This window comes from Pyxicephalus adspersus, chromosome 2 (assembly GCF_032062135.1).
Source record: "Pyxicephalus adspersus chromosome 2, UCB_Pads_2.0, whole genome shotgun sequence".
Taxonomy (NCBI): domain Eukaryota; kingdom Metazoa; phylum Chordata; class Amphibia; order Anura; family Pyxicephalidae; genus Pyxicephalus; species Pyxicephalus adspersus.
The window spans coordinates 26,064,782-26,087,417 of NC_092859.1; the positions used below are offsets into that span (position 1 = coordinate 26,064,782).

At 39.6% G+C, this 22,636-nt stretch overlaps 1 protein-coding gene across 1 annotated transcript in view; it reads right to left on the minus strand.

Annotated features, from left to right (window-relative positions):
• PPFIBP1 (PPFIA binding protein 1) overlaps positions 1-22,636 on the minus strand; it is a 69,594-nt gene that overhangs the window by 25,334 nt on the left and 21,624 nt on the right. Inside the window, exons 2-8 of the mRNA XM_072398949.1 lie at positions 17,208-17,295; positions 13,325-13,533; positions 5,528-5,614; positions 4,943-5,056; positions 3,323-3,454; positions 2,468-2,569; positions 149-241 (exon numbers count right to left, since the gene is read on the minus strand). Coding sequence (XP_072255050.1) covers positions 149-241; positions 2,468-2,569; positions 3,323-3,454; positions 4,943-5,056; positions 5,528-5,614; positions 13,325-13,533; positions 17,208-17,271 — 801 coding nt within the window. The 5' untranslated portion in view covers positions 17,272-17,295. The remainder of the gene's footprint in view (positions 1-148; positions 242-2,467; positions 2,570-3,322; positions 3,455-4,942; positions 5,057-5,527; positions 5,615-13,324; positions 13,534-17,207; positions 17,296-22,636) is intronic.

The window sequence follows — 22,636 nt, forward strand, 5'->3', positions numbered from 1 at the left end:
CATCAGATCAAGGAGTTGGCACAAAAGCCACTGTCACCCTTGCAAAGTTCTAATCATTGCAACAATATAATATTCAATGTCCCGCTTTAGCCCAGTGGTGACTGGTTCTCTTTAGGAATATGCAAGGAATTTAAGGGTGGGAAGTTACCTTTGTGGATTTAAGCTTCTTCTCATATAGGGTCCTTTCGTTTTCCATCTCTACCACTCGGAGTCGTAGGTCGTTCATTTCCTGTACCAGTCCCTATAAGGAGAGATATTAATATTCACTTGAAAATCTGAACCTTGTGACAGGTAGGACAATGGTCTGGTCACAATTCCCCCACAATCATGCAAAACCTTTTGCATGGGACAAAAAAGGAAGCGTGTGTCACTTACAGTGAAGATTTTTTTAACCTGGGTGGGAAGAAGCTGCAGGCGAGTGGTGGTCCATGAAATGTGACCCAACTTTTCAGTAACCACTGTAAAACTGCCAGATGGTTACTGAAAAGTGCCAGGTGGTGCGCCCGGCTAAAAGGGCCTGGGGAGAACACTGCACTATCTGCTGGTGAGCATCAACGTGTACACATTTGTGGTATCTGGAAAACTACAATGGGATCACTGAGGACTCTTCACTGTGTCTCAAAGTAGTACAATTCCATGGGATCCTGAGCTGGACAACCAAAACAAAATGGAGACAAATATGCTATAGCAGCCAAGGAGATTTCAGTAATTTTTTTTTCACATTAAAAAATTATAATAGCTAGTCAAACATTGACTGCTATGGGAAGAAAAATACATTTTTTTTTACAAATTTGACCTTGACCTAGGAATGCAGATGTATGAGAAAGAAGAAAAAAAAAGTAAAAAGCAACAGTATTTATTAGATTAAGAGGGAGAGAAAGAGAGGACGTCAGGATAGATACCTGGGGTAAGAGAAAAGGAGAAAATACAAAAGGGAGCAAATAATGATCAGAAGAATAAAAAGAAAGAAAGTGGGAGATGGGACTAGAGAAAGAGAGAAATAGAAAGGTGAGAGACAGAATGAAGGAAAGAACAGGAGAAAACAGAAATAGAGAAAGGTGTGTGAGAGACAGAGAGGAGGGAAGGAAAAGAGAAAGAATAGGTGAAAAGAAGCCAGAAAATGAGAAAACAAAAAGAGAGAAGGAGAGTGAAAGGTGTGCACGAGGGGGAACCAGCATGAAAAGAAAAAGAATTATTATATATAATGGAAGGAGGGAGGAACAGTGGCATCAACGACTGGGATATCATTAATATATAGGATTTGTCACAGCAGAACACTCCACAAGCTGTGTGTTATTTTCAGCACACAAAGGGGGGGGAAGTGGCAGATAAATGGGCATCCACCATGCAATTTGTACACATCAGTAAGAGCTATTTCTGAACGCAGGCAGTATCATTGAGTTCTATTCCTTAGTGCGTTGGCCCTGTACTATTTCTGAACCTGCAGAGAATCTGTGAGCTCCGATTCACAGTACAGCTACATTGCAATGCATAGAACAGAGGTAACTAATAACTATGGCTTTCTGTATTCTCCCTCTGATCCTCTCACACAACATGCACACTGAAAAGATAGCAGAACCTAAATAAATTTCACTTTCACAAACCCTGATAACAACCAATAACACAACAGGGACAATGTGGGCCTGGATTCTAGAACTCATGTTAGCAGTCAGAACTTGACTGAGCAGACAATGAAATATTTCATCTCTATTACTCTGCTCTCCTTTCCGGTCAGCATGCTTTTAAAGTGGACCTATCAATAAAACTATTACTTTATCAAAAAGGGTAGATAACCATTTTAAATAAAGTAAAAAAATTTTTTTAAAACGCATGCCCCCCCCCCCCTTTTGTCTTTATTGCGGCCATGGCAAAGACTGCATAGGAGCGCAGAGACTCCTGAGATTTTTTTTTGTTACAGCAGGTTACATCACCTGACCTCGGGCCTGTGCAGTGTGAGATCAGGTGACGTACCTGAAAAAAGCAAGAAGATGGCTGCGACTGGTGCATCCTCGGCTTCGGGACGAAGGAGGATTACAAGACAGAACAGGACCGAATCGAGGCAACTTGTGGAGGGATCGGAGGCTCTGCAGACGTAAAGGGAAGTAGTGTTTTTTTAGTTTAGTTTATCTTTAGTAGTAGAGTAGTTCCGCTTTAACATTTAAGACCAAGAGGATGAGACCAAGTCCCATTCAGGTACAGGTTGGGAGAGTGAGGGCTCCTATATAACCTATATATTCTGAACAAACATTCTTGTTGCCCACATTAATCAGATATGGGTATTCCAGTGCATTATGGGTAAGCAAAAGGGAGCGTCCATTGTCTTAAAATGGCCAGCACTTCTTGAGGACCACAGTGCACACTACAAGGTGCATGCATGGCAGAAGACAACAGCCACAGCATGCTGCAAGTTAAAACTCTGTCATTCCTTCCAAATCCCATGCAACAAGCCGCCACATCATCATGTCACCTCTTGATCACCATATTGTAACCGCTTTTCTTGAAACAATGCCAGTTCCACCTCCAGCTTCTCCATCTGCTGCCTCAACTCTGCTATTGTCTTATTGAGAGACTGAATGATGGAGGAAAGATAGGAGGAGAGAAAGCAAACAACGGGGGAGTCAGGGGAGGAAAAAAAGAAAAGCAGGTCTATTGATTCAGATATCTTGTAGAAGAGTTAACAGGACCCTGTCACCAGGCCAATATTTCATCAACAACCTTACAATAAATTTAAGTACATCCAATGTCATTTATATGAAACAACTCTTGTGTAGACATTTATCTCAAAAGTGTTCACAAGGTTACAGCTTTCCTATAAAAACTATTCACCCCTAGATTTTGTGTTTTTAAAATAAATTCACTTTGATTAAATATTCTATGATAACAAGATTGAAATGAATTGTACTATAGCTTGAACTATTGTAAAAAAAATAAAAATATTCTAGATTGAAAGGATCTCATAATGCAACCTGCTTTTGTAGATTCTTGTTGTGCTGCTGTATTTTCCTGTTCTTGGTATCAAGGGGTGGATATACTACTCAAGATGTAGAGGGTCTTAAATTAAAATGTGGGTCAGATAGATCCTAAAGCCCCTTCCATTGTCATGTATGTAAGTGTCAATCTATACACAGACATTTCTATTGGCCAGTAGTAGGGGGGGGCCCAAAAACTGGACCCCTTGGTGACTGTTGGTCATCAGCTGTGTTTATATGAAGCACTCTGGCCTGAAGCTCTAGGTATGTACAGAACTATGGAAGGCACAAATGCTATATAAGTAATTCTTATGAATATAAGATGATGTCTCACATAGTAAATCCCAGCATACCTCTGTATCTTTGAATTTATTCTCAAAGTCTGTTTGATCTTTTTCCACTGAAGTCAGCTTCAGTTTCAGAGTAGATATCTCCGCCATTAGGTCAAGTTTCTGTGTTTCTAGTGAAGTTCTGCTCAGGAGTTCCTAAACATAAAGTAGAAAGTTACATTTTGCAATGTATCATAAAGAGCTCAGGGTCACACTGTCAAATCAATACCTACCCCCCCCCCCCCCCCTAAATATTACGTGTCTGTAGCTACAATAAATAGCAAACATTAAATGCTGGCTATTCATCATGATAAAACAACAAAAAAGATCAAATGGTGCCAAGAAAAAACTAATATAACTTAATTAAAGTATGACCATAGGATGAGGATGTCCGATAAGGTGTTTCAAGTATGATTGGGACTACAACAGAGAGGTTTAGGAACTTTGTAGGACAAAAGTTCACAGAAAGTTTTCTAGGTCACCAGGAATCCTCAAGCTCCACATTGTTAATATTCAGCATGGCTTCATGAAGCCTCCACAGACTGTGCATTGGGGTGTGGAGAGAAGATTCTCCATCTCTGTCTGTACTGGAATGTGCATTGTGCTGGCCATAACTGTCAGTCTGACCTCAACCTCCTTATGGAAATTGTTGTGTACTCTGATCAATGCTTCCATTCGTGATGCTTTTGTACCATTTGTCTGAAATCATTTTACACACGGTTTACATATTTTATTGTTATTAAGTTATCCACCCCTGGCACAAACTATTTTCTTAACAAAAAAAGTATACACATAGATCTTTTGGTGATTACACGTAAGATTTTTTATATGTATGCTTATGCCAAGTTTACTTTATCATTCAGAACGTACCAGAAAGCTTTCCTATTGATTACGTTGGTTTTGGATTTAGCAAAAAAGAAAAAATAGTGGTCCTTCCTAACCCAACAGCAGTACCTAACAGTCTCTTTTGAAGTAGCAGTCTCCTTCCTGCAAATTACCAGCAGTCTCTAGCAGTATATAACAGGTGTCTATACTTTGGCAGATGTCTCTAGCACTTTCCTGAAAACTGGAACTCCTAAACTCTGGCAACATGCATCTAATATGACACATATCTCTGTGGAACATTATCAAACCCTAGATTGTGGTTGAAGGTACCAAGAGTGTATAAAACATATACAGTACAACCTCCGTTATCTGGCACCCACGGGGAATGGAAGATTCTGGATAAGTGTAGTTTCCGAGTAACTGAGGTTACTCTGAAAGTGAGGTTTCGCAGCCATTCAGCACTAGACTTAAATGGGGAGACTTGCCCCCATTCACCTCTAGTGCTGAATGGCCGAGAAAAGGGAAACCCTGATGACACTTGAGCCATCATCAGGGTTTCCCTTTTTTCAGCCAATCATGGCAGAGCAAACCGCTCTCCCAATTGCTCCTGCAGCCCTAGAGGAGCTGTGGCATATGTTTTGCATCCAAGAACACATACCAAGGCTTCGCTAGGGCTGTGGGAGTAATCAAGAAAGCAGAGCTGTCAGGTGACGGTTATCTGAATTTTCCGGTTATCCGAGTTACGGATAACCAAGGTTCTACTGTATATGGAATTGGGTCAGCAGGTACAGAATATACAGGAACAGAGCCCCTTCTCACCTGTTGCAACATCTCTTCTGTAGCATTCAGCTTTTCTCTGTGTTCCTCCAGGCAGAACTCAAGGTCCCGTATCTTCTCACCCTGGGCTTCTACCTGGTCGGTCAGCACGCTCACCTGTTTTATAAAAAGATGGGGAAGGTTATTGAGAAAACTCAGTACTAGTTACAAAAACATTGATGGTAAATGACTGAGAGCAAAACTCCTTTTGAGAACTAAACATCCATTTGTGGCACAAATGACCTGCTGAACAAAGCAATGTATGACTGAGTTGCCAACAGTATTCAAGGCCAAGGGTAGCTGGAGTGTCCAGGACTGAACCCCCAAGACCAACCAGAAAATGTTACCGCCATGACTGGCTATCAACTTTACATATCTATAATATGTCCACTGAGCTAGTCACTAGAGTGAGTGCCTTGGAGATCCAACCACAGTAGAAAAGGGATGTTTTTTCCAATGCCCGGAAACAGAAATGGCAGCCTAGGGGGAACTGATGAGTAAGTATAGATCTTGAGGAAAGGGGGGACAAGATGGCTTCCCAGCTGCCAACACACAAACTCACCAAAAAGTGAACCCAAATCTACGTACCTGCAGCACTAGAGATTCCTTGTCATTCTCTAGGCGAGCCAGCCGCTCCTGGTAGATGTCAGCACTACCGGATATGTGTCCATTAACCTGCAAGGCAAGAGATAGATAAGAAAAATGGTTACAACTGGAAAAAAATATGCCTACTCCTAGTAGATCTAAACCCAAAATCTTTTAACCCCTGAATATTCTGCCAGGACCCTTGTTTAGACACTTTCAATTATTCCCTGTTTAATGTACAGCGCTGTGTAATATGTAGGCGCTATATAAATCCTGTTTATTAATAATAATAATAATAATAATAATAATTAGCTGATGACCTGAGCTGCAACATATCCTTGCTATAATACACTGCACACGAAGATTTGCATTCTTTTAAATTGGCTGCAGAGTAAATGTACATCCGTTAATAGAAATAATATTTCGAGTTGATTCAGTATATACTTTAATGCATAAAATGAAAAATATGCAATAGCTATGCCCAAAATTGTTAATCTGCCTTTTTTCCCTTCTAAACGTAAATGACAACTCACAAGTTGGCATGCACCTTGTTATATAAACAACTGTTGGCTATGCGGGGTGGAGTGCATGGAGGCAAAGACATACTGCTATAACACACACAATTCCCACAGACAGGTGGTCTATTAGCAACAAGTGTGTCACTGCTGGATGAATCCACTAACCAGATGGGTGTAATGTTTAACCAGAAGCCGGTTATATGCCCAACATCTGTGACATGCAAATACAAGCTACGCACATAGCAGGGTTACCCAGCACCGAGAATGAACCTTGGCTTCCCACAGAGACTGCACATATATTCTGTGTATACTTACTAACATGGTATACATTTCTCAAACTATTTATTGTTTATTTTACAATAAAGTTTTGTCTCTAGAAAACAAAAACAGAATCACTGCTTGGGCTGCTGCACTGAAATCTCAAGCAGAGCTGTCAGCCTTGTCTGTGTTTTGCTCTGCTGGACTACAGAAAACCTCAAACTTCCCCTTGCATTGTAGAAGTGTGGAAGGGTTCAACCCACTATTAGGAAAAGCAGAATGGATTTTAATGGAGTTTAAAAAGAATTCCTATAACTTCCTGCTGTCTTCGGACAGGAAATCACCACCACCACCAAAAAAAACTGGAAATGTGTTCAGTAAGCATATGGGGTGCACACCAAAATATGCCAAGTGTCTCTCTAATGTCCATGCAGATAAAGTTTAGAACAGGCTGGGTACAATTCTACCATCAAAAGCAATGAAAAAGTTTTTTTTTAAAGTTAACCTGGGTTACCGAAATACTGGCATGTGCCCATATTGACATAAACAACCAACATTTGGGCGAGGAACCTCAGAGATGTGACCGAGGACAACATGAAGAATAATGTGAAGGCGCAGAATAACTTTCAAGTTGCTGACAGCGCTGTGGGGTGTAGCTGGGACACAAAGCCAATAAAAGGGAAGTGATTGCTTTTATTGGAGGAAGATTAAAGTCCCTCCACTAACCTCCTCTGCTTTAGATGTCGTGTTTATGCTGGGGGAAAGTCAACAACACATGTCTATAAAAACCCAACAGCAAAACTGTGTCAGGATGCAACAACAAACTACAAAAGGGTAAACTATAAAAATGGAACTGTAGCCAAACAGCTAAATACACAAGTGAAACTCTGATATGTAAATGACGAATGCAGGGACTGAATTGGCTTTATTATTCAGGCATCATCCAGGGTCACCATCTCCATCCTGTACTGTGATGCAGGCTTACACACATTCATGTAAATCCTGGTGCTTGTGTAGCGGTTGTCCGTGTTCTCAAATGCCAGATACAGATCGGCCCATGCTGTAACCTTTTAGTTTATTATGTGCTGCAAAGTTGCAATCTGATCACTGGGAGAAAGAAGACAGAGGAAAGGCTCTTCCTGCCTGCAGAAGACTGATGACATGTCTAGTGCAAGCATAATTTTTGTCGCTGGAAAGACCTTTTAGGATCAATTCCAGCAACAAAAGTATGAAAGATAAACGAGCGAGTGGCACCCCACTGTGCTCTTCTCCATTGACTTGTACAGCGGATGCTCTTGGATCCGTCAGGACAGAACAATGAATGACGTTATGCTTATATGTCAGATTCTCGCCCAAGACAGGATGACAAATTTCAGGTAGTTGTGCACTAGCAATGTATTTCAAATTTTTATTTTATAGGCAGTCTCAGATAGGAAGCATCAGCAAAGTTAAAAAAAAATATATATATAATATATAAATAGAATCTAAATTCAACATGCAAACACCAGACAACATTTCCAAAATGTCCCAGCAGCACACAACAGTGCTACCATTTCAAATCACATGATATACAATCTCCTGAACTGTAACATTGCAGCACTATGTACAGAAGTACAAAAACACAAGTTTTAGGCTAAAAAAGTCTTGTACTACAGACAAGAAACTGAAGCCAAAAGTCTTGGCCAGAACGGGAGCATTTATTACTAAATCTCACTCTCTCCAAACACGCAGCCGACATATTTTTGTGATTTACCATTTTATTCTTTGTGGAAAATGGTAATAAAAAGAAAAAAAATCTAATTTACATAAAAGTCTGATCACAGCTTGTGTGTCCTGATGGAAACCGTTTGTGTGAAGATATGCAAGAATACCAGCGCAGCTCACCCATCTTCCTGACAACTTCTAGGTGACCCTTTTATGCAGTCCTATGATAATGAAGCTAAGCCTATTCTTACCATTTCCAATGAAAAAGATTACAGAAAAAACACATCTGCCTCCACTACCACATGCATAAAACAAATACGCGACAGCCACAAGACAAAAAAACATGAACAAATACCAATATATTATGCATGATTACACGGAAGTCACAAGTCAATGTCCAACACTGTGCACACAGCTGCAGCTCTGCAATACCAAAGTGATAGTTCAGCATCAGGCACCGGTAGAGAAATCAAGCCAGGAAAAAAAAAAAAAAAAAAACAGGTATTCTTTGGTTATATTAAAAAAAAAGTTAGATGCAAGCAGGAAGAAAAATTAGTCGTGGGTACAAAACAAAAAATAAACAATGCATGACCGAAGGTTTAATGTTCTAGGATTATAAGCATTCACCAAGCATGAAGAAGGTTTTCAATGAATCCTTGTGCTCTGATCATATCTCTGTGATACAGCATGAGTGCTATATCTGCAAAACAAATGAATTAAAAATCCAACATACAGCACAGTGTACTAGACCACTGATTCTCACAAATAATAGATATACTGTGGTTGCAAGCTTTTTAATACTTATGTCAACCCAACATTTGAGAATGGTAAAACTTTTACCTTGTGCCAAAAATGTGAAAACTGATAGTATTTACTACTAATAATTAAAAAAATGTGTTCATAATTAACAATAAAGCCCGATATATGCATAAATGGGAAAATGAAATAGTAAGTACTAGGAAGGTGCACAATAGAAGCGACTGTTTAAATGCATCTTTAGCCAAAACATCTTCCCTCAACACAAGTCTTCATTGACAGAAGTAAAATTTAAACTCACTTCCTGTCCAATGATAATTTTGCCACCGGGACAAATGTGTAAAAACACTCTGTATGCGAGACAGCTCTAACTATTACATTACCAAAAAGTACTTTTCCCACAAACCAAATATAAAAGTTTCCATGCATTTTTGCCTTCTAAAGGATCCCAAAGGAAACTTGCAGCAAATGTTGAAATAAGAGGTCACTCTACCCAATGTTTGCTAATTTATCGAAAATGTTGATTGCTGGAGCCAGGTCACCTCTGATGGTCGTAGATTTTATTAACTAGAACAAATAATTCAGCCATAATAAATTACCTTGGTTCATCCAAACATTACATGGTGACGCAGGGGATGAAAAGACAGGAAAACTGACCAGTTCCTCTTTTCAGGAATTTCTGCACATTGTATACAGGAAAGGAGAGGAAACTGTTCAATGTATGTCCAGCTCCCATGTAATAATTGCAGTATTAGTTATGTTGCTGGTCCATTTATGAATTCCATAGTGTCACAAGGCGTCCCCAAATCATAAAATCCACCAGGGAGATGGTAGCAAAGAGCAGCACATGTAAGTCTCTAGGTCGGAGTTCTCAATGCAGAGGTGACAAGCAATCTAACCACTGATCTGCCTCCTTCATTCACACCATCCATTAGACCAAGCTTTGTGACTCACTCTCATCAAACATAGAAAAAAAAAAAATCATAAAACACTCAAGCTTAGGCATTTTCTAAGAGTGACACGAAAGCTTCAGAAGAGCTTTTAACTTCTTTGTTGTCATGGATAAAAGTTTAATGTGTGTTCCACCAAATCCACACAAATGTCTGCCCTTAAAGTAGACTTAAATCCTGAATGGATGACATAGTTTGCTAAAGTACTACATACAATAATAAAAAAAAAAAAAAACTTTAAATAAAATCCTGGCTTTCATTTTTTTCTCTCCTTTGCGACATCTCAGTGCTGTAGATTTCTGGTCTACATGCATTCTCCAGCATTGGCTGCACATAACAGTGACAATGGTGGGGTGTGCATGTACAATGTGTGTCAGTATGGCCACTTGTAGCCTCCAGCAGGATGGCAATGTCATCCCAACCCGCCCAATCAAGATGGCTGAATATCAGGAAACCTGGAAGAGAAGAAGATGGCGGAGCCTGCGATGAAATGGGGCAATTGAGTAGGTTTTGTTTATTGCAGAAGGGACATCGCCTGTCTCTTCTACAATAGGACCTGCCTGGTTGCAATATTTTAAGCAGCATTTACCTTGATAGATGCCGGTGGTGCATGGCCATAGAGGCTCCTAGTGGGGTACTTTTAGGAAAGGAGAGAGTCTTTAGCTCTACAAAAGTGACTTACACGGCCTTCCTATCTGCTCTTTTGGCAATCAGACAGTGAAGGAAAACAAGTTTGTGCAGCCAGTGAGGGGACACCAAGGATACCTGAATCCGGGAAACTAATATATTGCAGCTTCAAGTCTATGAATGTTGTGACTGAATTAGTTTTCTAGTTAGGGTTCTGTTTGTACAAATACATATTCATTGATCCTACCAGCTTGTAGTGCTTGTAAATTATTAAGTACTAAACTGAAGTCCCAAAACAATGGCATTAGCACTCCCAGCTGTCTTTTGTGAAATACACATCTCTCCTCCCTATGCAATAGATTAAAGAATGAGGGAGGGGTTTGTAGTTTGAAAACATAGTTATCACAGGATGCATGTAACTGGCAGGATCACTAGGGAAAATAAATGGGGGGGGGGGATTGAAGCAACTAAAACTACCGTCACATCTAAGAACTGAGAAGCTGCAATAAATAACAAAATAATGTCTATTTATGGGTTAGAATATGCTTTATAGTGAACATGTTGCTTTAGTCTGCATGCAAAAATCCAGGTTGCAAATAATTTGATCACTGAAAAAAAACAAACAAGTTAAAAAAAAAATGCATTATGCAGAGAGAACACGCTTTCAGCACTGGCTTCACGGCTTTGTGCAGAGATTGCTAAAATGCACAAATCACAACTCGCAGAAATACTTGGCAGCAGAGATGGGATTAAAGAATTCTCATTCCCACTCACAAAGCAAGGTTCTGCATCAGCAGTTGGATGCGATAATTAGAATGTGGTGATCAGCTGAGACTGTTATAAAGGTTTGCTGATGAGAAGACAAGCATGAGCACATCCATAATAAGACATTCAGAGCCTTAGTAGTAAGCAGAATCACAGCATATTATTCCTGGGGGTCACAGGGAAAAGTAAATGCAGAGCACAGCTTGTAACAGTCTGTAACTTGTAGCAGTCTGTCCATACGGCTCACTTAGGGCATCAGGATTTTCTCAGGACAGGGCGAACCCAGGGCTTGAAAAGGATGATATATTACCCATTTACCAGTTTAATGTGGACCTAGTATCAACCATATTTATTGTTCCGTGAATGTATAACTGTAACACTTCCAGGTATTACTTACCTATCACAGAAATGACCATACATACTACGGTTCGGTATAATGGCGTTGTTGCCTTGCAGATGTATTTCTGCAGATTAACACATGACATGAGGACATAAGGAAGTAATGCTCTGCCTCTACCAAGATGTCGAACCCTACACAGGGACAAGGGGCAGAACTAGGCAAGGTTGGCAATAGGGAATATATTAGCTGCAGGGACACCACATGTAATACTCATTGATAGATATGTAACCTCCTTCTGCTTTTTTGGGCACAGCTTCCAGAGTAAAAGTCTTTAAATTGTACCACAGTGATATTGGCGTCTATACAGATGCCAATGCATTTTTCACAACAGTCAAATGTTGGCTAAGCAAAAACAGTCAAATGAACTTATCCCTAGACAATGCCAACACGCTCAACCATCTTTGCCTAGAACAACTAGCTGAATACTATTCCTGTAAGCTGGCACTGCTCAGAGGCCTCCTTTCCATTTTTTCCAAACACCTATTGAACTCTACTAAAAGTTAAAGAAAAAAAAAAAACGTGTTTTGTTCCCACCACAGGAATGTGCTATCTCCAGAGAGTACAAAACTCAGGATTTTATCCTAGTAAGAAATTCAAGACTTGTGTTGTGTAGACTGTCTCATTATCCAATTCCTTATCTTTTTTAGTTATTTTTCAAAATAAACACATACTTTTTTGTGTAAAATAAAGCTTCAAAAAGGTTGCTTAATCTTGTGAGAAAAGTCTGAAGGTATTTCCATAATAAACTTGAGAAGTGCTCCAGAATTAACAAAATCTTTCCAGTGGAAGGCTGGTCAGATTTCAACCTAAAATCTGTTGCAATTTCATCTCCACACCTTACAAAAATTGTGCTTCTCCACCCATGATAAACAGTTTTGACCAGTGCCATGTTCAAGACCACAAGTCCTAACCTCAACCCAAATGAACAACTATGAGATCAATTAGAATGCAGACTGGTCATTACAATGCAACATAAGTCAGATCATTACAACATTCTAACATCAGTTCCTGACCTGACAATTGCTGTTTTGGCTAAATTGTGGGTTAAGGGGATTAGGTAGATGGTAATGAGTCATTGGGACATTTACTACTGATGTGATAGTTTAGAGGTGCTGTTCAAAAATGTTGTCTGGGCATTGTGCTGGTAGCTTTTGCATTTTCCCTCAATTCCAAAAACAGGGACTAGAATGAGTAAATCTCGAACTAAAGCACCTCAATGATGTTATAGCCCAGATACCAGTTTACCCCAAGGAGAAGTTAGTCAGAAAACCAACATATCTGTAGACATTTAAATGAAGCCACCTGTAGCCCGAAGTCAAATGCCTAGGTGGGTTGGAAGCAGGTCTGAATCAATACTAAAACCTTTCACTCTTAGGTGCTTTTCACTACAGATCAGTGCACCAAACAATAGTCTAAAGGCAATTTATTTTATTGCAAACACAGTCTAGTACCATAATGGAGGTAAGCATTGCAAACAAAGCTCCTAGAAAACTATAAACAAAATGGCCAGAGTTGGCCTATAAAATGGCCAAGAAGGTAATTTGTAGAACAATGTGTCTGCAGTAAGCACAAATGTTTTAGTTACTATTGGAGTTTGCTGTAAGTAACTTATGATTTATTTTTCACAACATTTTATTATAAATTAAAATAGATTTGCACATTAACCATTAGTTGATTTGGCCTTTTGCACGATTTCTGAGAAACAACTGTTGAGTTGGCTGACTCTGAAGATTTGTATTGAAGAAGGAATGGTGTCAAGTAAAACAATAAATATGCAAAACAAGAATTTGAGTTTCATCCCAATATCCAGCAAGGTCCTTACCACCATCTGGCTCTGCAGCCACTCCACCAGGGTTTCAGCAGTGGAGTCTGGCACCTGACACCGCAGGCCGTCCCTCTCATCGGTATCCATCATCTCCAGCATTCCTCGCAAGTCTTCGATAAGATGAAGGACTCGTAAGCTCCCCATGAATGGCGAAGTCGGTGACTGACAATCAAAAATGCCATTGGAATACTCCAGGGCCTTGGAGCCTGTAGACAAGACACAATATTAGTTGGATAATCATTACCATTATTAAAAATCTGCAGGGTACAGTACCGGGCTGCTAATGATGACCAACTTCTAAGAAAGCCAATTGTGTGGCTACAGTAGTAGTCTTTAACCCAAGCAAGCACACATATTGGGAAAGTAAAATGAGCATACTAGTTCCAAGTAATCAGAAAATATTGAAGCCACTGGATTATTATGACTGCAAAGAACATAGTATTTTTTAGAAGCAAAACGTCAGCAACGACATTCAACAAGAACAAGGATCAGTGAGTCACATCACCAAATCCCAAAACCTTTAGTGACATGATCTCTACTAAAGCAAATAAAGAGAAGTCTATATTGGCTAAATCTTCCCTTCCCTACAAAGGGTTTACATTGTACATACCAAGGCATCTAGTAACATGATTGAATTGCAGAACCATGGATCTTGCAAAGAAAATTTAGTTGCAGTAAAAGTTATTATATATAATCTTGCAAGACGATAAAAACATAAAAGAAAAGGGCATCTCTTGATAATTCTCAAAAACCTCTATAGTGTTGGTAGATCATCAGCTATTCATTTACCCCCTCCATAGATGTCTATCAGAATTAATGTGCAGATGCTGCTGGATGTAAAAAACAAGCCATGGCCCCAGGATCCTTGGTAAGTGAATGCGTGGAGGGGGAGGTAGGGCAATTTAGGTTAGGAGAAAGGGATAAACAGGTTTATTTGAAAGAACAGATAAGGTTTAAAATGGACCTTCCATTAATATAGAAGGGATTTAATCCTAGAATATACACATTGATATATTTTCCCCGCAGTAAAAGAGTTGATGGCAGCTGCTCATACTAGTTCTGGTCTCTGTGGCAGACAGCCATGTGTTTACAAGTGGAAATGTTAAGAATTTTATGGATCGCCTGCTCAGTAATGAATTTTGAGCATTGCAGGCCACCAATAACAACCACAATCTTTGTTAGAAATGGCATTATTAAAATAATTTCGTTTTTAGTTTTCAGAGGATTAAAGTTAGTTATTTTCTGTATCTGCTTTGGAAACATTCATTATTTGTTCTAAAGATATTCTTTAAAGCAGCAAATCACAATCAGGGTTTTGTGGAACCCTAAAAGTCCTTCAGAGGTTGCTGAGAGGTTATTGAAACGAAAAGAAGGAAACTGGTGAAGGACCAATTTTGTTTTTAGAGCCTATAAAGGCAAAACATCAGACATTACTGACCACCAACGTGAGAGATTTTCTTTCCACTGACCCCCAATACATTGGGGTAAGCAGGGGGGTTCCCCAAGTAAAAATTTACAGGTATCTTATGGGTAAAAGGGAGAGAATGGATGCTTTAAAGGCTCAGCCTGTCTATAACTGGAATTTTGGTGATGGGTGGACACAAACTGGTTAAATTGTCCATTCACTCCTTTTGTCTTTTGGAGACAAACAGCCTAACTTCTAAACTTCAGTTGTGCCAAAGGCAAAACGTCTCTTAAAAACTGTGGTAAGTGATGGGGGTAGGGAAGTGAAGATACCTCACTTCATATCATACACAATGTTTTCTCTGTCTGTTCCTGGCTTTATAATTCAAACTGTTTACCCAAGTGAACATCTAAAGCTAGGTACACACTTCCAATAATTATAGTTAGAAAACAAAGAATCAACGATTAAGCACGATTATATTTGAACGATCCTAATGTGCACAATTCTGTACATGCTGTAAGGATACGATCGTTCAAATATAATCCACCAATATTGTACACACGCTAGATACAATTGTTTGAACGATACAGGAGTGAACCATCCACGATCACTGAACATCTGTACACACGACAGACGATTGTTGCTCAATTAGATCCGACAGGACGGTCGTCAATTTCCAGTGACAATCGACGTTCGTTGGCGTCGTTGTGCACCTTTTTTGTTAACGATTCTCGGACAATCAGCCGTTAGTCGTTCATTTCCAATGGCATTTATTCGAAGTGTGTATGCTGCTTAAGGCTTTTTTTTATACCAATCTTCTAATCAGATATGTTATATGCCTCATGGCCAACTAGCAGCAATTATAGATACTCAGTGCTCAACCCAAAAAATTTTTTAAGCTGAGTGGGAAGAAATTTAGGTGGGTGAAAGCTCCCGAATTGTGACCCAACTCATTAGTAACCAACCAAAAACAGCCGGGTGGTTGCTGAAAAGTGCCAGGTGGTGCGCCCAGCTTAAAGGGTCCGAGGAGAACACTGTATACTTCTTGGTAGTGAGGGATTGGACCTTAATTACCTAGAAATATTAAACTAGGGAGTCATTAAAGAGAAATATGTGAGTAATTGAAAATACATATGTAATGGCACACAAAAGTGTTTGTGAATTGTAATCAAGTTATATTGAAAATGACTCTGTGATTATAGCCTGCTCTGTTCCTGAGGACGCGGACTTGGCTTCGTGTAACGCATTGAACGTTTAATGCCTATCAACATAAAACAGACCAACTATGTGAATGTAATGATTGAATGAATATGGTTTTATTTAATTTTATGTAATTTTAACTAAGTTTTAAATAAATTGTTGTTTTATGTTTTATTTATGATTGAATGCCTTTAAAGTCCCAAAATTATCTATTTGTATCTGCAGCCTTTCTGATTTTACTTTGTTACTGTGGATAGACCTTCCTAGAGTTCATGAGAAATCCATCCAACTCCCATAACTCTATGCATTCAAAGTGCTCTTCCCGGCCACCTTTCATACGCTGCATAACACTTGTAAAATCCATTTAAAACAATTTGATTTCATCTTTATTATGCTCACCACATTTATACAACCCCAATGTACACGCTCCTTTAGATTTTCTAATAACCATATTGTACCAGGATTATGTTTAGTCTGGGCAGATCCTCATATTACATAAAATCATCATATACATACAATTTAATTACATTTGTCTTTGGATTTACCAAAACTATGTAGAATGAGAACTTTCCCACACTGACCAATCAATATTTTACAATCAGACAGCCCCCTAGTACATACCAGTTCTTAGGATCTGAAGGAGATTGTACAGTTAGATTGTAATGTGTATCATGGAGAGCTTAAGAATAATAAGAACTATGTTCAAGCAAATCTCACTTTTTTTTCAGGAAAATATGTGCAAATTGATGTTACCTCCCCAAACGTGTCCACGGATCTCTTTGTTCTGCATAATAAAGCTCCTGTGCTGTATTTCCATCTGCTTTGGTAATATGTGGCTCTCATTTATTTCTGGGGGGCATGAAAACAACACTGAGACCTGCAGATTTCATAACCAGAGAAGGTGGAGGTACAGAGAGAGCTGTATTATGCAGCATGATGACAACTATGGATTTTCAAAGTAAACTGCAGTGATTTGGACTTTTCTTTAGTTATTTGCGAAAAGAAACATTAGTTTACACATTTAAAAATGTCTGGGGTTCCACTTTAATGTGATAGTCTATTTGGTTAGATAAAAACAGAAGTTTAGGATAGCCATTACTAATCAGAGCTGTCAGCAAACGTGCTGAATATTGTAATCCGATTGTACAATGTTCTGCAAGCTTTAGGAACTACTAAACTATTGTAAATACTATTAAAGCACAGAACAGGGACCATGTACCCCCCCCCCCCCAATGTACCCCCCTGTAGCCTTTTGTCATTCATTAGAAGACTCACCAGCTATAATCCCGTCCATCTGCTCCAAGGCTGCGGCCAACATCTCACTTGCGTCTGTCATCATTCTTTAACGTCTCGTTCTCAGGCCCTGAAATCCAAAATTAAAATTAGAATTAATTGTTCTCAAGAAAAGACTGAAAATTAAAATTCTTAACTACTAGGATGGATTTACTGCAAAATGATGGCTTGTGTTCTGAAATGTAACAATGTAAAAAGATTTATATTCATCTGGACGGGTTAATGTTAATTAGAGATTTTTTTTTTTGCTGCGTTAGGTCCTAGGGCTGGACCACATCAATGTATTGCTGTAATAAACGCATTACACCACAACTCGATGTGTACTCTTCCTTGATTGTTTCCAGTGACAGTACAATGAATGAGCACTGTACACACAACACTGATCAGTTCTATAGAGAGGAGGAAGACAAACAGGAGACACCCTGCTGGGTCCTTCTCCATAGGATATGACAAGCAGTCGTTCAGCGATCTAGCAGGGGGCCACTGTACGCATGCTAGCTTTTCACCCGAGATGTTAACAATTGCTTCACACACTGTACACAAGCTAGCCATAATTCTTTTTTTCATTAAAAGTTTTAGGTAGAGCTAGGATTTTATGTTTTCTGTGACCCTAATAAAGAGATAACTCAAAAACCTGCAATACCAGCAGAGTCCCCTAAAAGCCAGAAGGTGATGGAAGCCATAAACCCCTAAGACTAACTGGAACATCAGTCATGGGTGGAGAGGTCCTTTAGATAACCGGGATACTAGAGAACACAGTGCCATGAAAACAGAACTACAGAACTACAGAGTGCTGATACTGAACAGGACAGCTCCTCTCATAAACCCCTCAGATAAGAGTGTGAATATGACAAGGTTTATATTCCAATCTTGTAAACCCGAGTTTGGATTCTGTTCAGCAGACGGATAAATAAAGCCATATATGGAGCAACAAGAACGATGGAGGGATCATGGGAGGAAATATCACAATGTACTATAAGGGGGAAGGGGAGTCCCTATATAAAGAATAGGCGAACGTACTGAGATTTATACCCAGCATACAGGACAAGAGAAAGGGTACTGTGTACAGTCTATACATATAGAATACGAACAGATATCGAGATACTAGTGTTTATCCACCTTTTTAACATAGGGGAAACCCTGAAATAGCTTTCAGGTCTTAAGGAAATCTCATAGCATATTAGTGTGGTGGTCATTGGGACGAATGCCTCTTACATTGCTGGCCATTTGGAAGAATGTCACCCTTACGGATAACCAAAAGGATCATTGGTGTCAGTAGTAATTGATCAGAGAAGTTGAAACTGCTCATGGCTCAAGGAACCCCCTAGAAAACTTTGGAGGAACCCTTGTCTATACATACAGAATAGGACAAATAAAAATAACATAAATTTATACCAGTACACAGAATAAAAATAATTCATAATTATATCTAAAATAGAGAACAATTAGTAGTACAGTGAAATATCCATACATACAACATATGAACTGTAATCCTTACCCTGCAATGGTAAAGATTATAGAAAAGAGAAGCAGTACTGTGCAGCATCTATAAATATAAATTAAAGAGATGCTGTATATTACACCTATCATACAGGACAAAAGAAGTGCAGAGCCCAAACATACACAGTGTTTTCCCCAGCCCATTTTAGCCGGGCGCAGCACCCAGCACTTTTCAGTAATAACCAGGCTGTTTTTGGGTTGTTACTTTAGAGTTGGGTAACAATACAGGAGCTGCCACCCACCTATAATTTCTTCCCACTCCCTACTTGAACACTGCAAAAAGAATAAGAACATATGTCGAGATTTACACCAAGCATATAGGACAAGAGAAGTGGTACTGTGCAAAGTCTATACATACAAAATAAGAACAGATATGAGAATTACACCAAGCATACAGGACAAGAGAAGTGGTACTGTGCAGAGTCTATACATACAAAATAGGAACAGATATGAGAATTACACCAAGCATACAGGACAAGAGAAGTGTGCGGAGTCCATCCATACAAAATAAGATCGTATACCGAGAATTACACCCAGCATAAAGGACAAGAGAAGTGGGTACTGTGCAGAGTCTATACATACAGAGTAAGAACAGATACCGAGCATACAGGACAAGAGAAGTAGTACTGTGCAGGGTCTATACATACAGAATAAGAACAGATATTGAGAATTACACCAAGCACACAGGAAAGATAAGTGTGCAGAGTCCATTTATACAAAATAAAAACATATACCAAGAATTACACCAAGCATACAGGACAAGAGAAGTGTGCAGAGAACATACATACAAAATAAGAACAGATATCGAGAATTAAACCAAGCATACAGAAAATGAGAAGTGGTACTGTACAGAGTCCATACATACAGAATAGGAACAGATATGAGAATTACACCCAGCATACAGGAAGATACTGGTCATTTGTAGCACGCTGTGAATTGGGGGTCATACTTTAGAAATAAATGTTTGGAGCAGACTGTATAAACCAAGAAAGTTCCATGCGGAGTTGGAACAGAACTAGCAGCATTTACGGTTGGAGTACAAATTGTCACTCATCATCCGTGGCAGGTTAATTCCCTCTCTCATTCTGCCTGTTCAGGGTTGTCATAACGGGTTGTGATGAATGTTGTCACAATGGAGTCTCGTACAATTAGGATCCTTTCATACTCACTGTGTAAAACCGTTTTCCACTCCTGGGTGCACAGCATACTGATACCATGCAGCCGGGGAGAGGCAAACAGCACAGCAACCAGATTTGTACAAAACTGCAAACAACAACCAGGCAGCCAAAAACAACATGTTGATTTTGGAAACGCCGTTAAAATCTACTGCAGCTGCTTGCAACAAAACATTAGGATTGCAGTTGTGCACGGTGGGCTTGAAATGGCCCTTAGGACAGGTTGTGTCTAGCCTGCTTTAGTCACATTTCAGATACACATGGAGTGTGATGGCTCAAGGACTGCCACATTCATGGAGGAAGCATGGAGAATCTCTCTGTATCCGCCTTCAACTGAACTTATAACAAACTGCTGATGTCTCGGAGTAATAAGGTACAAATTGGCTCATGTCTCATGTTGGCTGGCTGGCTCATGCTGGCTTGAATTGTACCAGAAGGGTGAAGTATTTTATCACATCAGGATTGTGTTTAATAAAACAGCTTACTTATGGCACACACCCCGGGACTGATGTACGGGTGTGACACGCTTTATGAAAGGGATGGGGACTAGGGCAATGTTTATTACAATATTTTACACATCAAAGAAAATTCTGAGTCAGGAAGCTTCTGAATAGTTTTTTATTAGCTGGAAGACCCATTTCATAGAATACATTCTTAAGAGGACCTGTCATTTGCATGAATAAATTACTGATCTGTCACAATATGCAGGAACAGTATTGTTGTTCAGAAAAGGGCAGCATTTGATCATTAAGAAGCCATGCCTAGGATCTATTCAAGTAACTGTGCCTTTGCTAAGATGATAATGTTTGTCTGCTGCAAGCATGACAAAGCATTTACACAGTCTCCCCCACCCTCTGCAACATTGTACTTTTTTTTTAAAGTTGGGGTTAAGGTGTTTTTCCTGTGTTAAGGAAAAAGCAGATGAAGACATTGACAAGGGGAATACTGTGATCTCTGTGAGGGTAATAAATATCCTGATGGTAGAAGGCACCTGTACCTTATTATCATTGTCTGCAGTCAGCCTTTTAGCCAGCAGACTCACACATGGAGAGGTAGCGGGGTCACAGTCCATGGATAATAATAATAATAATGAGGTTTGCATGTGAGATGTGGACTAAGCAATGGAAGCTTTATCACCCCAAAGCTCCACAAATCCCCCAGTACCCAGGACAGGACAAGATTCTGTACATCAACTATAGGCCCTGGAGACTTTTGCCATAAATAATGTGAGAAACCTAAGTGACACCAACACACTGTCCACAATTCTGCTTCACTATAATTTTCGTGTCCTGGTGATCATTATCACAGGAAGAGATGGAAAATCGAAAATAATACAGACGTGACCAAAATAAGGATAAAGCTGAAATTTTCAAAAAAGGGATTCATGTGAAAAAATAGATTTCCTTTACATTGGAAAAGATGTTTTAAATATGTCACCGGAGGGCAAATTACAAAGAAAAAAAAATGTTTGACTGCAGCAGTTTTATACAATTCTTCAAGCGACAATGAAAATATGGCCAGCTAGTATATCAAATTGTGAAAGTCTATGGGAAACACAAGTGGCTACTATCTGCATGGGGTTTGTATTGTGTGCATCGCACCACCAAAAACATGCAGTTAGGTTAAATGGCTGCTCCAGAAAAAAACTATCAAGTGAAAGTCCGAATTGTGCATTTATTAAAAATACAAAACAGTCTTCTTTAATTAAAAAACACACAACCCATCTACCTAATGACTCAATTTAATTTATGACACTGGCAACCAGCCTATTTTATACTCCTCGCCCGGAGGGCTGCAATTCACGACCAGCAGACTTCAATGCTTCATTAGACACATTGGACGGTCCCCAGCCAATGTTCATCCAAACATTCCGCGCCTGCTGCGCCGGTGATTTGATTACTTGCAAGTGCTGCAGGACAAACTTTACATTAAAAAGAATGACAATATGCAGGGACCAGACGAACCAGTTGGACGGTACGGATGATTCAATAAAGGGCACGGGGAGAGGCAACATCTGCGCAGGGCGGCCAGCGGTTCAAGGTGACAAAGGCTCTTTGAGCCGAGAGGAATAAAAATACATGAGAGTTAATTAGGACGACTGTCAGCATATTCGTACGCTGGATCAGCTCTGAGGTCTTTAAATAACAGTGATGTCATCCATAACAAGACTGAGCATGGCAGCACACTGCTGAAAGCCAAAAAAATGTGAGAGGTTTCCTAAGGGACAATTATAGTTTTGCATTCAAAAATTGTGAGCAGGAAAGAATTTTATTGCAGGAGGGACAGGCGATGCCTAATTGTCTGTTCATGATCTTTTCCAAGAACAATGAGCTGTGTAGCTGCAGCTCAGTATAGTACAGGGGTCAGCAACCTTTAAAGAGCCGCATGCGGCTCCGGAGCCGCAGGTTGCAGACCCCTGGTATAGTATGATGGGATGTGTCCAGTATCCTGGCATACCTCGGGGGTGCCAGAACTGAATAAACTCCCATGCACATATAGCTAAGAGGAGAAGGAGGGAAGGGGTTAATTTGGGGTTTTATTGATGCACTATATTTATTATTTTACAGATACTCTTTGCAGAAGCTCTTTGGACCAATTGCCATCAATGGAGACACCCAGCTGCAGACTACCCAAATTGTCCTATTGTATGTTTATACAGCAAAATGTTCCACTGCAAGCCCTAAAAGTCCACTTACCATAAACGTTAGTTTATATCTTCACCCAAAGACATGGAAG